Source organism: Psittacula echo, assembly GCF_963264785.1.
Source record: "Psittacula echo genome assembly, chromosome: 3".
Lineage (NCBI taxonomy): Eukaryota > Metazoa > Chordata > Aves > Psittaciformes > Psittacidae > Psittacula > Psittacula echo.
Window position 1 is genome coordinate 111,444,374 of NC_137736.1, and position 18,587 is coordinate 111,462,960.

At 38.2% G+C, this 18,587-nt stretch overlaps 1 protein-coding gene across 1 annotated transcript in view; it reads right to left on the bottom strand.

Moving 5' to 3' along the window:
- Positions 1 to 18,587, bottom strand: part of ATM (ATM serine/threonine kinase) — a 64,185-nt gene that overhangs the window by 37,455 nt on the left and 8,143 nt on the right. Inside the window, exons 9-25 of the mRNA XM_080612509.1 lie at positions 17,792 to 18,163; positions 17,038 to 17,232; positions 16,610 to 16,705; positions 15,378 to 15,603; positions 14,642 to 14,773; positions 13,706 to 13,795; positions 9,884 to 10,055; positions 8,492 to 8,691; positions 7,924 to 8,006; positions 7,660 to 7,815; positions 7,227 to 7,302; positions 6,945 to 7,075; positions 5,712 to 5,832; positions 3,439 to 3,615; positions 2,495 to 2,664; positions 1,944 to 2,190; positions 1,240 to 1,355 (exon numbers count right to left, since the gene is read on the bottom strand). Coding sequence (XP_080468635.1) covers positions 1,240 to 1,355; positions 1,944 to 2,190; positions 2,495 to 2,664; positions 3,439 to 3,615; positions 5,712 to 5,832; positions 6,945 to 7,075; positions 7,227 to 7,302; positions 7,660 to 7,815; positions 7,924 to 8,006; positions 8,492 to 8,691; positions 9,884 to 10,055; positions 13,706 to 13,795; positions 14,642 to 14,773; positions 15,378 to 15,603; positions 16,610 to 16,705; positions 17,038 to 17,232; positions 17,792 to 18,163 — 2,760 coding nt within the window. The remainder of the gene's footprint in view (positions 1 to 1,239; positions 1,356 to 1,943; positions 2,191 to 2,494; positions 2,665 to 3,438; positions 3,616 to 5,711; positions 5,833 to 6,944; positions 7,076 to 7,226; positions 7,303 to 7,659; positions 7,816 to 7,923; positions 8,007 to 8,491; positions 8,692 to 9,883; positions 10,056 to 13,705; positions 13,796 to 14,641; positions 14,774 to 15,377; positions 15,604 to 16,609; positions 16,706 to 17,037; positions 17,233 to 17,791; positions 18,164 to 18,587) is intronic.

Consider the following 18,587-nt stretch of genomic DNA (forward strand, 5'->3'; position numbering starts at 1 on the left):
CTAAAAACCCACACATTCATCTCATCTAAGCTACCTAGTAAGAAATTATAATTGCAAGTCATGGAAAAAGGCTTCTGCACTTCGCAATTATGGGAACAATTTGCTTGAGAAAAAAGTAATCATGAATATTCCCATTAAAAATAAGGTAGTTGACTTTGCTGGGACCTCAAAAAGAAATGCATCATGATAGTAACAAACCAGCAAAATCTAAGTTTCATTACTCTTATTCTTACCATTCACTTCTTAGAAAGAAAAACTTCAATTACAAGCAGACACCACAGTCTGTTAATAAACTCACTGAAACAAACTTCTTTTATAAAGTTCTGAAACCCTCAACCATTTAACTTTTGGCAGAATTTCACAGAAAAGCTTTGGGTTTTTTTTCAACTTCACGTTTCTACAATAATAGTATCTTCTTGTGTGGTATTTTTCCACCTCGTTTATATCTAAACACAAAAATCTGTAAAATTATTTCCAGATGCAATTACACAAACAGTGGTATTTTCATAACAACAAAGCTCAGAAAAATGAAGATATTTATGGCATTAGAATATTTCTATCATTTATTTGTATTGCTTAAGGAATCTCCCTACCAAAGGCAAGAGCCGACACTACAAGAACTACTAAGAAACGTTTCACTTCACTTCTCAGCGACTTCTAAACATTTAAAGGCCTTTAAAAGAATCATATAAATTTAGACATTAAAAGCTGACCAATTTTACATCCAAATTTGAACTAATTTAAATTGGCATTGCCATAAGTCCAGCTCACCAACATACAACAGCATTTCCTGGCCAACCTATTCATTCCTTATAAAATCACAGAATGGTTTGGGTTGGAAGGGACCTTAAGGATCATCTAGTTCCAACCCCCTGCCATGGCCAGGGACACCTTCCACTAGACCAGGTTGTTCAAAACCCTGTCCAACCTGGCCTTGAACACTTCCAATAATGTGGCAGCTACAAATTCTCTGGGCAGCCTGTTCCAGTGCCTCACCATCCCCACAGTAAAGAATTTCTTCCCAATATCTAATCTAGCTGTAGTATTATAGAGGTTCTCCTTACTGATACTGGGGAATAACGATGTGAGAAAGCATGCCTATGATACATCATTACTAATGACAATAAAATACATGAATTCTCAACTTCAAGGCCACCTCTTCTTATACATGAAGGGCACATTTTAATGCACTATATTATACAAACACACTCAGTGTTTAGAAAATATACAAATAAGTACCTTATATATTTACTTAGCTGAGCTTCTCCTTCTGGAGCATCAGGTGGTTCATGTAAGGTCATCAACAGTTCAACTACAATCTCTGATAAGTTATTATGAGACAAATTGTCAATTTGCTAGAAGAAGAAAAATAGTAGCTTAATAAGGAAAAAAAATATTTCAGCTAAAATAACGTAACATGTCTTTTATGAGAACCCATTTTTTCCTGTATGGATTCTCTATTTGTTTAATCATCCATGACATAAAATTCAATAAAAAATTAAGCCTGGTTAAGTCTTATCTATGGCAGTTACAGGTAGAACAATTTACTTTCCTACAGTATCTAGAAGAAAAACCATTTTACTACCTGATAGTTCTGAATATAGTCTGTCTCTAGAGAGAATGACTCCTCATAAAGCATTACTAAAATATGTTATGAGGAAAACATGACTTCCTTAAACAGATATATGACCAGTAAACTCAGGGTTGTAAATGAATGGTAAAAAAGTTATTATTACATTCTGAAATACTTCAAGTCAACTGTCTGCCTGAAGGTTTCTATTGAAGAGCTACTTGAAAACCCTGGGATAAAAATGTGGCTAGCTTGGTTGTATTAAAATAATAATTTTGAACTTGAGCTATTTGTACTTTTACAGAATATAAAGAAGTTTCTTTCAAATCTGTTAAATGCCAGAGCACTCAATTTACACATTTAAAACAGATACCTGTTTTCCTAAGCAGTTTTCATCCTTAAGCATGTCATAGACTTTAGAAGCCGCATCTCTTTGCTCTGCTACTTCACTGTTTCCATGGCTTTGATAGGCAAAATATGGGAGGATATTCACAAGTATCTTCGGAAAACAGTCTCCTAGAACTTGTCTCCAGTCTTTTTCAATCTTGTTGGCAAGTGATTTCACTTCTTCAAATTGACTTCTAATCACCAGGTGTGGAACCAAAACTTTGTAACAAGACCTACACATAGTAAATACATTTCCTGAGTGTCCTTGTAGTACATTTTTAGAAGTCTCAAGTGTCATACAGCAAATACAATTCCTCCACTGCGAAACTGTGTGATTATTGTCTAGCTACTACTATACAAAAAAAATTAGATCTTGCCAGCACAAATATAATACAAGATACTTGGAATACATTTTAGAAGGTCTCAATATGTTATCTTACAACAAAAACCTCATGCATTAATACATTTAGAAATTTGAAACCCTCTGTCATAATTGTAAATAAATGTAAATAAAATGCTTTCATGTAACAAATTTACCTGTAGAATTCCTCAAGGCTAGTGTGGTTCAGAAGAACATAAGGAAAAGCAGACAGGCTATATCCACTGTCATTTATTTTCAGCCACTCCATCACCAAATAGTCTAAATGTGAAGTCATAAAGTCTTCTATACTTTTATAGCCGAAAATATCAGATACTTTTTCCAAAACCTGTGCATGAAACAGAATTGCAGAAACAGCATGCAGAGTACACAGTACTATGGCAAACTGGCAGTACTACACCTTTAAGCCCTCCCCAGCCTTTTAATGACTGTTTTTATAACTCAGCTCCTCTTTAGTATACACAATTTATCATTTGTATTGCTGTATCTCAAAACAGTTCAATTAAGAAACTACAACTACCCAGTATGAGGTGGTATGCAAAGAAAGGATAGACAGTACACATTTTGAGGGTAGAGAATGTGTGTAAAAACAACAGGCAACAAATAGAAAGAAAGCATAAAAAGGACAAGTGCACTAAAAGATGACTGGCATGAAAGGCTGACGTATAAACAGCAATTACTTCAGCACACCCTTGTGACCTTCAAAATTAAAGTCCACAAGATACATACTATCTTCCAATACATTGCATTTATTTTACATGTTTTCACACTGAAAAGTTCATTTTACTTCCACTGGATAGAAATTTTTTTTTTTTTTTAAATGAGATCTGCAATCTTCAATGTATAAAAATCTGTATTTCAGATACAGATTTTGACACAGAAGACTTACTGTGCTTTTGACATAGAAGATTTACTGTTAGAATTGCTTTATTTCTATGTAAGTCATTAAATATAATGACAAATACATTCAGATACTTAAGTCCTACACTAGTCACACTTTTACAAAACAACTTTCAGTACTGACAAAAGCATTATTTTACCATTCCAATTTTAACATAACCTTAATTTAGAACTTAAGTATAAAAAGGAATTTTATACTTGCCTTTTTCACAAGGTGAGGTTCTAATCCATTCTCTTTCATAGACTGGCAAATAGCAAACAAAGCTTGCTTTTCACAGACCGGACTGCAGCACAGAACCATGGTTATAAGCATCAGCAAAGCAGCTTTTCCATTACACTGTTTGTCCAAAAGATCTTCAGGACTTCCATCACCCCTGACCTTCAATAAGAAATAATGCACTCATACAAATATTCTGTTAAAGCAATCTTCTAATTAATAAATAGAATCATAGAATAGTTAGGGTCGGAAAGGACCTTAAGATCATTTAGTTACAACCCCCCTGCCTGCCATGGGCAGGGACACCTCACACTAAACCATGCCACCCAAGGCTCTGTCCAACATGGCCCTCAACACCACCAGGGATGGAGCATTCACAACCTCCCTGGGCAACCCATTCCAGTGCCTCACCACCCTCACAGTAAAGAATTTCTTCCTTAGATCCAATCTAAACTTCCCCTGTTTAAGTCTGAACCCGTTACCCCTTGTCCTATCACTACAGTCCTTAATGAAGAGTTCCTCCCCAGCACCCCTGTAGCACCCCTTCAGATACTGGAAGGCTGCTCTGAGGTCTCCACGCAGCCTTCTCTTCTCCAGGCTGAACAGACCCAACTTTCTCAGCCTGTCTTCATACAGGAGGTGCTCCACTCCCCTGATCATCCTCGTGGCCCTCCTCTGGACTTGTTCCAACAGTTCCATGTCCTTTTTATGTTGAGGACATCAGAACTGCACACAATACTCCAAGGGAGGTCTCATGAGAGCAGAGTAGAGGGGCAGGATCACCTCCTTCGACCTGCTGGTCACGCTCCTCTTGATGCAGCCCAGGATACAGTTGGCTTTCTGGGCTGCGAGCGCACACTGAAGCCGGCTCATGTTCATTTTCTCATCAACCAACACTCCCAAGTCCTTCTCTGCAGGGCTGCTCTGAACCTCTTCTCTGCCCAACCTGTAGCTGTGCCTGGGATTGCTCTGACCCAGGTGTAGGGACCTTGCACTTGTCATGGTTAAACTTCATCAGGTTGGCATCAGCCCACCTCACAAGCATGTCAAGGTCCCTCTGGATGGCATTCCTTCCCTCCGGCATTATCAACCAAACCACACTTGGTTGTCATCAGCAAACTTGCTGAGGGCACACTCAATCCCACTGTCCATGTCACTGACAAAGATGTTGAACAAGACCGGTCCCAACATCATAAAATAATTTAAAATTAGGGGCACTGGCATAAACACTGATGAAAATGTTGCACTTGGAAGAGAAACGATGGAGACACTCGTAAGACAAGCCTCTTTTCTGCTCCTGATGCATATAGGAAAGAACTGCCTTGTAATTCAAATTGAGACCTTCCCTTATTAAAGCAAGGTGTTGACAAAGTGATAAATATTGAAAAGTAACAAGAAACTGCAATGAAAGGGCAGAAGCTAATAAACAGTAAGCTAAGGTGACAGAACAGGGAGCCAAGGCAACAGAGAGACAAGACGGCAAAGAACTGGAGGCGATAGTACAGAGATATGAAATGACAGAGAGATGAGGCCTCAGCAGCAAGCCCAAGCTACGAGACAGCAGACAAAGAGAACAGAGACAAAACACAGCAGAGAGACATATGATAGTGTGGCAGAAAAAAAAGTGGAAAATGTAGGTGATGTAGATGACTTAGCATGGTAATAAGGAAGGAGGAAAAGTTAAGACACTAATAGAAATTTAACAGTTAAAGAAATTCCACAGTAACATACCCCACGGCACTTCTAGTCACTGCACTGAATTAAAACCATTCTTTCATCTGAAGTTTCTTCTGACTAGTTTAGATTTTTAAGCAAATTTTGGTTTTGTGAAAACTGCTGCTCTTAATACCACGGGAAACATGATCTTACTGGAGCTTATAAATCTGTTTTTATATTATATGAACACGTAATTTTAATTTACATTGCCTCATTCACTATATGTTGTCTAGAATATTGAGGCTCCATTTTAATTTGATTCTCAACTGCTACAGATCAGAAACCTGCAACAACAAATAGTATGATACAAAAGAGCAGTCTGGAACATGCAGTAAAAAAGTTCAGAAACTTCTAATATGTGCAAAATAGTGACTGACTGGATGTGTAAGGGATTTCCTCACTACCACCTTCTTTCAGCAGCACCTCACGACATCATAAGTCCAGAAGAAATTATGCTCTTGGAAAACAGAACACGATCATTTTAAAAGTCATCTTATTCATAAAATGGAAGCTAGGTAAAACTAATGACTAGATGTTGGTACCAGATTTTTCATTCCTTCCTGAACTCTGAGATACGCATTCTCAAAAGCTTTCTGCTGGAGCTTCAAGGGAAGAGGTTTTGACATTCCAGAAGAATCTCTTTCCTTCACATCTTGAAACAAACTTTAAGAAAAGAATAATTTATTAGTATAACATTTAGTCCACAGAATTACTGCATATTGTGCATGTCAAAAAAGAAGTTCCCAATTTTCTGAATATCACCATTTTCTTCTTAACTTTCTTGTACAGCAGTCTTTCCTTCTTCTCCCTCAAACATTATCAATAACACTATCTGTTAGGTCAAAATGGTAGAGAATAACCTGAAAATATAGTTCTATAAATAGCTATAAAATTTTCCCAACCTCTGCAAGTGCAGGAAGCCAAACTTCAGATGTCCATTGTAATGCAACATTTCATACCATGAATTACTTTGGGAATACGTAAAAAGTGTCTGAAAGAATTACTATTATTTTTTTGTAGATAGAGGCCCAACCCACTTTGCTCTTTGTAACAAAAATGGCAACATCACAGTGGATTGGACAAAATGTTCCTCAAGCCATTTATTTCTACATGACTATTAGCAGATACCTAAGAAAGATCACCATATGCATGCCTTGTATGCATAAAAATTCCTTGAATATAACATTTGTTCACAGGTGCCCTAACCACCAGACCATAGTAAGTATCCTTCAATAATTTTCTCTTTCATGAATTTGTTGCTTTTTGAATCCCTGAAAACATTCAGACAGTTGAAGGTGGTAGGATAACACTCAGGATAACTGAATGTTGTATGAAGAAGTAAACCATATTTTCTCAGTATCTTGAACCTGTTAGCTTCAACTGATATCCCCTAGTCTTTAAACTGGAAAAATCTCCCAATCTTCACTTTGTTCCACTCCCGATTTTGTAGTTCTATTATACCTCCTGCATTTCAACTCTTTTTGTGCTAAAGAGCTCTAGTTTATGCAACCAATACCTGTGCATAAAGTTTTTTGTAATTTTGAACATCCCTCCTTTACTCCTATTCCAGTTCAATTATATCCTTTTTTATGTATGAACAACTATATACAGTATTCAAAACCTAACATCCTTTGAAAAGCTTTTTATGCTACACAATGCACATAATCTATTTCTAGAGGATTAACTGTTTCCTATTCAGTACAGTAGCAGAAGTAACACTCAGTTAAATGAAATTAAGCCTTATTATCATCAGAAAAAAAGAGCTATATTATCACCTGGTAATTGACTTTGCAGCAAGAATGCGAACTTGATGGTGGCTATCTGCGAGAAAATGGGGTAAAGCATCGCTCACGGATAGGTCTTCATTTATCACATTAAGGATCGCCCACTTGCAATAAGGATCAGCCTGAAGAATATTAACATTGTGGTTTAAAATATACAGAAGATCTACAATGGAATATACACTGATGTATACAAAAGATCTTCAGATACTGTTTTCAGGTACACCTTGAGTATATACTTGACATGCTAATGAATGCCAGAAATTCTGGGATTACCTCAAGCAGGGCTTTCATGCACTTTAAAAGGGCCACTCTTACTGGTGCTGTACATTTCCCTCCTTGAGATAAATGCCTAAAATAAAGAAGATTTGAATAAATGAAAATATTTAAATAAATTAAAAACAGTTCTGAGAATAAGTCTGACAAGTTAAGTTTCTGCTGCTCACAGTTCAGTCTTTTGTGCTCAACAGGCAATCTTTGTCAATATACAACAGTGCAGCATTCATTGTCCTAATACTATCTTAAGGACACTATGATTCCTTGCTACAAATACAACATGACACAGAAAATCTAGAAAGCTAAATGCTGGATAAAAATATCATAGGATACCAACAGCAAGACAAACAATAGTACTACAGTCTTGACACTGATAGCAAAAGTTAAAATTCTCATATCCAACAGACTTCTGCATTAAATAGACAAAACATACCAAAAGGCTCCAACAACTGTCAAAAATTGTCCTCGGGCATGTCTTGTCTTCTCAGCATCTGTGTTGGACCAGGCCAACTGTACTGCTATAGGAAGCAAATTATTCAGAATTACTTCACAAACTTCTTGATCTCGGCGGTACAAAGAACACAGGGAACTATGACAGAAAGAAAGAAAAAGCATCTTGAAACACTAAACAGCTCTCAAATCTTCTAGCTGTTGAACTAAAATAGCTCTAACACATGCTGAATAGTTTCTCCCTTACGAAAGAGACTGAAGAAGCATATGAACATCATCTTCAGGCAAGAGGTGTTCTTCAATAGGGAGCTCCTTCAAAAGGACCAAGTACTAGGGAATAAAAAAAAAAAGAACCAAAATGGAAAATAAGTATACAAAACTGTAACACATTTTCTGTAATTCTTACATGAAATCATGCAGTAAGGATACCTATTGTATAACAGCTCTTACGTGTTAGACTCTGACCATCTTTTCATGCAAAGACTGTCACACAGTAATATGGCTTATGAAATTTTTTGGTTTGGTAGTCAAAAATATTTCCTTTGTAAACTAAAACACAGATCCTATTGTACCACAGAGCCTATTTCTAACTATTTAACAATTAATTAATGATAAAGACAGGATGTTTACACTTCTCAACTCTTTATTTTCTGGCTTACAGCACACTTCAAAACACTAAAAGTAGCTGGTTTAATGTCTTCTCAGGGGACACATAACAAGACAAAGACAAGAATACATAATTGACAAGAATATGCAAGTTTAAAACCAGTACAAATACAGAGATGGGTCTGCTGTAAGCAAAAGCTCACACTCACCACATGCAGGTGCAATGGCTTAGCACTGTCAAAGACACTGCCATCAGTAAGCATTAACAGCTTCCTCCGTATATCAGAGACTCCAAAACTCACTGTCTGAATTTGAACTGTAGTTACACAAATACATAAGAATCTCAGGATTTCAAGGAGAAGTAAATCCTGCTTTGTCAACTGTTCTTCAGCTAATGGGCTCAAAGCACCTGAAAAATAAGATTTTCATGTAAGAAATGTTTCCCCAAGGACCATAAACAAACAAACAAACAAGCAACCTGGTAACATTTCAGGTCTTTACAAAACTGATTTATATTTCCAGAATAGATAGAATACTAGCAACCTTTAAGTTTATTTGTTATTAAGAAGTTACTGCATCAGTAACAGCTTCTGGAGTGTGTTTTCCACTTCATCAAATGCCTTCTCTAAAACAGAGGCTTTTAATTTTTTTATATATGGCTGATTTCTCCATCAAGGTTACAGTGAACTCAGCAGACTATCTACAACTGTGCTCTTTTGTGCTGTTAACTATAACTCAGGATATATTTAAAACTACAGATTCAAAGCTTTCCCAAAATTGAAACTATCAGAATGAATGCTATGCTAATACCCTCATTGAAATGTCAATGATAACCTAAACAAAGTGGTTACAAATGCAATTTTTCTGTCACATGTAGAACTCTTGCAACTTTCTGCAACTGCAAACTTTATATATTAGAATTATTTATTAGATTGGAGAAGATACTTCTAGAGATACTTAATTCAACATGATGAGGAAAACAGACCAGCTGCTGTTTGCGGCATTAATAAACACCCTGATTTCCTTCTCATTCAATAACAATTGTAAGACATAGTCCTGATTACAAACTAAGATACACACCATTTTAAGAAAGAATTTAAAACAAAAAGAACTTCAGAACTTGCAGTTCCTAACAGGATTCATGTTCCTGTCCCTCTGCAGGTCCAGAGATACAAGAAAGCCAACCCTGTCAATAATTACTTATAAGGAATAGGAGAAAAGTTAAATAGGAATACTTTTGAGAAAATTAAGCTCAGTTTAATGACAGAGAGAGGTGCCCTACAGACAAACTTTTCAGTTTCCTCTTTGCCAACAATTCTGCCTGACATTGAACAAGTTAGCCAGCTTCTCTGCTTGCATTCTACTGTTTATGAAATAAAAAATAAACTTCTCCTTTCTAAATGAGCTAGAACACTTCACTAACATCTTTAAAACACTAATGACGCACAAAAGAATTATTGTTTAGAAAATACTTGGTTCAATCAATACTTGCTTCAACTATTAATAAAGCAAGTTTTGTATCTCGCTGTCTTCTAAGCAAGCAAAGAGCAATCTGTAAAAACAAGCTTCTGCAAATAGTTTTGGACACAAAGAAGACATACCTGTTACATTTTGCATCTCACTAGATTCATATGTATCACTGATGTCAGTCACTGCAGGATCATCAAACAGATCATCAGATATCTGGTTATCTCCTTCCATTACACTCTCCTCAGGATCATTACCCACTAGATCCACTTCTCCCAGTATGCTTGGTTTTCCAGTAAATGTCATCTGACAAAAACACCACATACTTTTAAAGTTGGCTAAAGTTGGCATAAGCCAAGGAAATACGTTACAGTTTGCCAGTGACCTAGAATGGCTGAAGCCAATATGAGCTACACTTAATTGATGAATTTCAGCCTTTGGAAGAAACCAACCTCCCACATATGTGAATTCCTTGACTTGAACTATTCTCTTTAGGATAGAAGCTTCCTAAGACAGGTACTAGTCTCTGTGGTTTAGATGATGCCAAGGACATTGTCAGTATTGGAAAAACGATTTTCCCTATGAGATTCTCAAACTTCTCAATACATAATTACAGAGAAATTAAAAGAAGGCATGTGACATTTTTGAGGGCAAATTAAGTACTACTTTCCCTACCAGATGACAAGTTAACAGAAGGTAAGACTCTCAGCTTCTCCTCCTCTGAAAAAAAAAAAAGGATTTTGCCTACTCAAATATGATTACATGATAATATGCTAAAAGGAGACATTTTAAGAGTTGTGCTAAACACAAAGACGTGCAACCCTAGTACTTTTCTCAGTGAGAAAGGAGTCATTTACAGTTAGATTCAATACTCACAAAATAAACACCTTCAAAGTGTTTTAAGGCACATAAGTTCATCAAAATACAAACCAAACAGAAGCTTTTAGAACTGTCTGGGGACGGGTGAGCAGTCGACAGAGAGTTTGTGGGACAGGGTTAAAGGGAGAACAGCGTTGGGGGACATTACTGTGGGGATCTGTTACAGACCACCTGATCAAGAGGAATCTGTGGATGAAGTGCTCTATAGACAGATAGGAACAGCCTCATGATCACAGGCCCTTGTTCCTCATGGGGGACTTCAACCACCCTGATATCTGTTGGAGGTACAGTAAGGCCCGGCACAAGCAATCCAGGAGGTTCCTCGATTGTGTGGAAGACAACTTCCTTCTGCAAGTAATAGAGGAGCCGACAAGGAGAGGTGCCATGCTTGACCTCGTGCTCACCAACAGGGAAGGGCTGGTTGGAAATGTGACGCTCCAGGGCAGCCTTGGTTGCAGCGATCATGAGATGGTCGAGTTCAAGATCCTCAGGACAGTGAGAAGAGCGTGCAGCAAGCTCACTGCCCTGGACTTCAAGAGAGCAGACTCTGGCCTCTTCAGGAACCTGCTTAGTAAGGTTCCATGGGACACAGCCCTAGAGGGCAGAGGGGCCAAAGACTGTTGGTTGATATTCAAGGATCACCTGCTCCAAGCTCAGGAGTGTTGCACCCGAACTAGAAGGAAGTGCAGCAGGAGGGCCAGGAGACCTCCTTGGATGGATAAGGAGCTGCTGAGGAAAATTCAAAGGAAAAAAGAGACTTATAGAAGGTGGAAGCAGGTACAAGCAGCCTGGGAAGAATACAGGGATGTTGTTCGGGAAGTTAGGGACCAGGTGAGGAAGGCTAAGGCCCAGTTAGAATTGAACTTGGCTAGGGATGTTAAGGATAACAGGAAGGGATTCTATAGATACGTAGCGAATAAAAGACAGACTAGGAACAACGTAGGCCCTCTCCGGAAGATATTGGGAGAACTGGCTACCTGGGATTTGGAGAAGGCTGAGGTTCTTAATGACTTCTTTGCCTCAGTCTTCACTGGCAAAGTCTCTGACCACACCACCCAAGTCTCGGAAGGCGAACGCAGGAACTGTGAGAATGAAGACCCTAGGCCCACCGTGGGACAGGATCTGGTTCAAGACCATCTTAAAAACATAAACGTACACAAGTCCATGGGACCTGACGAGATCCATCCGTGGGTCCTGAAGAAGCTGGCAAATGAAGTTGCTAAGCCACCGGCCATCATATTTGAAAAATCATGGCAGTCAGGTGAAGTTCCCAACGACTGGAAAAAGGGAAATATAACCCCCATTTTCAAGAAGGGGAAAATGGATGACCCGGGGAATTACAGACCAGTCAGTCTCACCTCTGTGCCTGGCAAAATCTTGCAGCACATTCTCCTGGAAGGTATCCTAAGGCACATGAAAAACAAGGAGGTGGTTGGTGACAGCCAGCATGGCTTCACTAAGGGGAAATCCTGCCTGACCAATTTGGTGGCCTTCTATGATGGGGGTACGGAACTGATGGACAGGGGCAGAGCAGTTGATGTCATCTACCTGGACTTGGTGCAAAGCATTCAACACTGTCTAGCACAACATCCTTGTCTCTAAATTGGAGAGACATCAATTTGATGGGTGGACCACTCAGTGGATAAAGAACTGGCTGGATGGCCGCATGCAAAGAGTTGTGGTCAATGGCTCGATGTCCAGCTGGAGACCGGGAACGAGTGGTGTCCCTCAGGGATCGGTGTTGGGACCGGTCTTGTTCAACATCTTTGTCGGTGACAGGGACAGCGGGATTGTGTGCGCCCTCAGCAAGTTTGCTGATAACACCAAGCTGTGTGGTTCGGTTGATACGCCTGAGGGTAGGGATGCCATCCAGAAGGACCTTGACAGGCTTGTGAGGTGGGCTGATGCCAACCTTATGAAGTTAAATCATGCCAAGTGCAAGGTCCTACACCTGGGTCAGAGCAATCCCAGGCACAGCTACAGGTTGGGCAGAGAAGAGATTCAGAGCAGCCCTGAGGAGAAGGACTTGGGAGTGTTGGTCGATGAGAAAATGAACATGAGCCGGCTTCAGTGTGCGCTCGCAGCCCAGAAAGCCAACCGTATCCTGGGCTGCATCAAAAGGAGCGTGACCAGCAGGTCGAAGGAGGTGATCCTGCCCCTCTACTCTGCTCTCATGAGACCTCACTTGGAGTATTGTGTACAGTTCTGGTGTCGCCAACATAAAAACGACATGGAACTGTTGGAACAAGTCCAGAGGAGGGCCACGAGGATGATCAGGGGACTGGAGCACCTCCCATATGAAGATAGGCTGAGAAAGTTGGGGCTGTTCAGCCTGGAGAAGAGAAGGCTGCGTGGAGACCTCATAGCAGCCTTCCAGTATCTGAAGGGGGCCTACAAGGATGCTGGGGAGGGACTCTTCATCAGGGACTGTAGTGACAGGACAAGGGGTAACGGGTTCAAACTTAAACAGGGGAAGTTTAGATTGGATCTAAGGAAGAAATTCTTTACTGTCAGGGTGGTGAGGCACTGGAATGGGTTGCCCAGGGAGGTTGTGAATGCTCCATCCTTGGCGGTGTTGAAGGCCAGGTTGGATGAGGCCTTGAGTGGCATGGTTTAGTGTGAGGTCTCCCTGCCCATGGCAGGGGGGTTGGAACTAGATGATCTTAAGGTCCTTTCCAACCCTGACTATTCTATGATTCTATGATTCTATAACTTTAGAAGTGCATTGAAGTGTCATATGTTATAGAAATTCTTCCTGTGGCATAAAACTTTTACTTCAATACAATATTGAAAAAAATCCAAAAATAACATACATTGGTTTTTAATGTCAGCTGGCACGCTAACCTTCATCAGATGTTACCCATCTGCTCTCATTTTTCCCCTACGCCTGTGTTCAAATGCTAAATAGAAGTTTCCAGTTAGAAATTCTCTATAAAACTCAATGTATTTTGGTTCATTTTTTCAGTAATATGTATCTCATTTGGTTTGCTTCCAAACTATTACAAGGCAAAAACAATCCTCTTGTAGAAGAGCACTGAATTTAGAAGCAGACATCAGAAACAATGGAAAATACTTACCAGATTTTTGCAAATATCTACAAGGTCATTCATAAGTTTCGATGTTAACAAACGCAGGAATATATCAGAGTGCATTTTATTAGCACTGTTCTGTAAGAAAGCAAGATAGGTTAATCATGTTTTTCAGGTACCATATATATGATATTCAACTTCAAGATCCCGTTAATGAAGAAAGAAATAGAAATTCCTTGAAAAGCTTTACCTTCACACAATTGCATAAGCATTTTGTACACTGCATTATCAAAGTCCTCAGTGAGTTGATCTGGGCATCTTCATTTAGTTTGTTTTTAGATAGAGAAATGCTTTCTCCAGCATAATAAATGAGAGACTAAAAATACAACAGTTAAAATACCAGTTACATTCCTTTATACATTGGTATATACACAGTGCACATAGAGACAAAAGGATATGATTATCACTCATACATTCTCATTTGTATAGCTTTGATATTTATAGTGTGTATCAATGAGTTTTGACTTTTTTTTTCTTTCTTTGATTTTTGTTTCACACTTTCTGCTCCAGAAGTGACAAAAAAATGGTCCAGACCTGTCTGTAACACTGGTACTTTCATTACAAAAGAAAAATATAGCATCTCTCCATGATGTGTAAGTTTGAGGTTTCCATATTTAGGCAAGAAGTAACTTCTGATAGCAGTAGTAGTAGTATCAGCAATAATAATAATAGCTGTCTTCATACAGGTTTAAACCATCAAATGATCTTAACAAATTCCTGCATGGAAGACCTAAGGACATGTCTACATGTCCATTTATATTGTTAGATAAAAACGGGTGACTCAGAAACGTATCAGTATTTAGAATACTTTCCCCTGCAAAACTGATGCATTGGTGTACTGACAATACGAATAGAATTTTTTAAATTGTTTCTATTTAATGGTTTATTTCATTTCTAATAGCTCCCAAATGCATTACTGCTTACCTTAGCCTTCTGGAACAACTCTGATTTACAGGCATCCTCTTCTTTAAATATACCAGTGTAGCAATAGCAGCCAAGAACACCAGTCAAGAGACTGGCACATCGGACAAGGTGCTCTGCTGTAACCACCTTAGACTAAAACACACAGTATAAATACCAGTGGTTTATCATGAAACTTTTTCATCGAAACACAGAATTGTTTGGAGCCCCTACCATCTCAGTGACCTCTGCTACATGCATGAAGTGTCTTGTACTGGGAGGCTTAAAACTGGATGCAGTATTTCAGATGCTGCCTAAAGTCACTGTTAATATAACCCATACTTGCAGTTTTCTTTTACAACTAGTCCTTTACACACGCTGTGTCTTTTTACAAAACCTAAATATTTGAGACTTCTGTGTTTCAGGCTATCTTGGCTGAAAACTGGCAAGGGCTAAAGCATTACAGGGGCAGAGAAACTGAAACCAACATCACAAAAAGCAGGGTAAGTGGTTTATGTGGCAACTTTGCATGCATTTCCACTTTTATACAGCTTCTGTGTATTCCCATAATTTTGAAAACAACATCATTGGCAAATTATCCATAAAGAAAAGCAGACTTCTCTATTTCATATTATTGGATATAGTTTTTAAAATGCTTGTTGTTCATTTTTAGTGGTAAAAGGAATTAAAATCTATGTACTTTGGCCTTGAAAACACATTGTTTGGGAGCATAAAGATGTAACAGTCATTTCCAACTTACCTTAGAAGCATGGATGCTTAAAAGCTTTTCTGACATTGCTAAAAGACATTGCTCCAATGTTTCCCTAAGATTCTGGTTGATGGCAAGTCTTGAACCAGTCACATTTTTATCTGCAACATTTACTGCAAAGTTAGTGAAAATATCCATTTCATCAAATGTTGTCTGCAGATACAGCTCTTCAACATCGGAAAAATTGCTTTCTTCTTTCCATTGCAAGTGCTGCACACTTGAAGAGGAGACATAATTCTTACTTTAGCAGTCAGTATACAACTTACAAGACTTTAAAACTATCATTTAAATACAAGAAACAAAAAAAAGCAAAATAAAATACTTTATCTTTTTGTGTTTCCGAACTCTGGCTGATTTCTAATTTCTGAGGTGACTTTCATTCGGCAATGGATACAACTTTAGCTCTGTCTGAAGAAACTGCAAGCAAAAGTGAAGCCTGCACACACATCATATGTTCTACTGTAGTTCATATAGCAGCATCTGTTTTGCGTTAAGATGGCTGACCTCAATCTACTTTACACACCTGGCACAGAAATCCAAAACCACCCTGTAAATAGTATTTTTAGCTTCTAATAGGAAAGTCTTATATTTCATCAGAACAAGTTATACACATTTTCGTTTATTAAGAGGAAACTGGATATAGTCCAAAGTCTCAAACATATGTATCATTGAAATATGCAACAGCATTCGTAAGAGTGACTCTGACAGAATCAAGTAATGTGAGGCTGGGGCCACAAATACAGGTGGAGTGGCATGAGGATGTATGGACAGTAAGCATCTAGCTGAGTTTCCACTTAGCATTAATCTTCAAGAAAACTCTTTAGATATATGTTTCCTTTAGAATGGAAGGTAATGTTATGAAGCATGAACAGATATTTCTATAAAGCTACAAATTATTCAAAAAATATAATGAGTTGATATACCTAGTGTACTTATGGATAAAGAGACAAATATTTAGCTGAATCGCTGAAGACAAATAACACACATAGCCCATATGAGGTATTTTGTTCAGTACCTGAAGCTTTGACTGTCAGCAAAAGGCTATTTTAACATACGCTTAAAGCATCTTAACAAATCGCAAAAGCACTGCTATTTTCATGGGGTCTCAAAGGTGTTATACAGAAAGATGCGAAAGAGCTTGAGGAATTATGCATTACATTATCTCTGCTTGCTAAATTGACAAATATAAGAAGCTTAAGTATAACGATTGATTAAAAACATACCATTTAGCATCATTTTGGAAAAAAATCATGGCAGCTCTACAGTTCTTCATCGTAAGGCTCACAAGAATCTTTTGCAATATAAGATGAGGAAAATCACTGTAGGAAAAGAAAATCATTTTGTAGTTTCTTGCCATCAGACAAGCTCTTGGGATTCCTGAAGTGCACCCAACAATTCACCAGATTAACCGCGTATCTTCGAAGCAGCTTAAGTTTTCACTTAAGATTTTAAACATAGTTCAAGTATCTGCTGTGCTAAGGACAGGTAAGTAAATTATGGTCCCAGAGTGACATTCCACAATAAGCTTAAAAACTCTATGAGCTCTAACAAAGCACTAATATTATGCAATTCTGCAAATCCACTTTTTCTTGTGTAATCTCCTGTGTCACAGAGTGAACTTACATATAAAAATAGGCCACAAAGACTTTACCTGCAGAGCACAGGAGGCAACTTTGCATATTCTTCCATTTCTTCTTCCAAACAGATAGACAGTAGCCATTTCATTATTGCTTGCCTTAACACAGAACCCAGATTTCTTTCAGAATTATTCTGTTCCATTCCTACATCCAAATTTTCTGGCACTGAACAGGCAGTCATCAATAATGATAAGCAACATACAGCAGAACTGTAACAAAAAGAGAACACAGGGCATCTGTGAGAAACGATGTGGTATTTGTTGATCAGCACTCTAAAGCAAAGTCACTACTTCTGCATGCTCACGGAGCATCAAGTAAAGCAAGTTATTAAGCACACATACTGGAAAGCTCCTTTTTTTAAAAATCTGTGTTTTCAAAAGCCACATTTTGGCTATTACAGACATTTCCTGTCTATTTTAGACTGTTTCCAAATACTCATTTCAGAATCAAAATTTAGAAGAAAACATACTTTATAACTTCAAAATCAACTTTTCTTTCACTCTCCATTTGACGTTTTTAGTCATTTTACATTTGAAGATGCTTGCTTCTTCTCCTCTGCCTGCTTTCAGACTTATGTCTGAAATTTATGTATTTATGTATACCTGTATTTATGCCTGTTTCGAATGCTTAAAACACAAATGTGTACAGTTCTTGAACAGAAATACAGCCACAACAATAATATTATTTTGAATAATACAGTGATTTTGGTTGCACAATAACAGTAATGTGAATCAGACACAAAAATATTATCCTTGCTTCCCATTTTACCTTGAAGGCTTACATGCAGGTCCTGAAAATATTTTCCAGAGTTCTTTATCTGTCACAACAAGGTTTCCTTGAATCATAGCTCCAAGTAGCCCAAAGCTCTCCACTTCAATTTGCTGGAAACTAACACTACGAAGGGTAAGAGACCAAATCTTTGCCCAGGTTCTCTGGAGCTCCAACTTGTGGCTGCTTTTCAAATCAGTCTTCTGGTTCTGACACAAAGCTATCTCTCTAAGACACTTCAGCACATATGGAGTCCTTTCTCCTCGGCGCTGCTGTGGCAGTAACTGGTGAAGTACACTGAGTAACGGAGGTAGCTCACTGTTACGAAGACTCATGGGATACTTTGATATTATTTGAGCTGTTATCTGTAACCTTGAAAACACAAAGTGAAGCAATTAATATCAGACATATGTAAATTTGTGTCTTCTAAAGTAAAAGAACGAAGTGTTCTCCATTTGTCATTTTACATTTATATTTTCCAGTATTGAGCTGATTTGTTTACTAACAAAGGTGAAAGATTCTGTATTACTACTGTTTTCACTTGTAAAGCCTGCTCACCTTGCCTCACTATCACTAAAAATTTCTTACAAGCTGACTTCACTGATTTCTGAAAACAAGGGAAGAAAATATCAGGAAAAAAAAGATTTTTTTTCCTTCTCCTAGACTGGCCTGTTATACACTCTGACCCACAGAGTGGCCTTAAGGGTGAAATTACATAAACAGAACATTACTGCAACATCTCTTCAGATAAGAGAAGTAAAATTCACCAAATGAACAAAATGTTAAGCTGGGCATG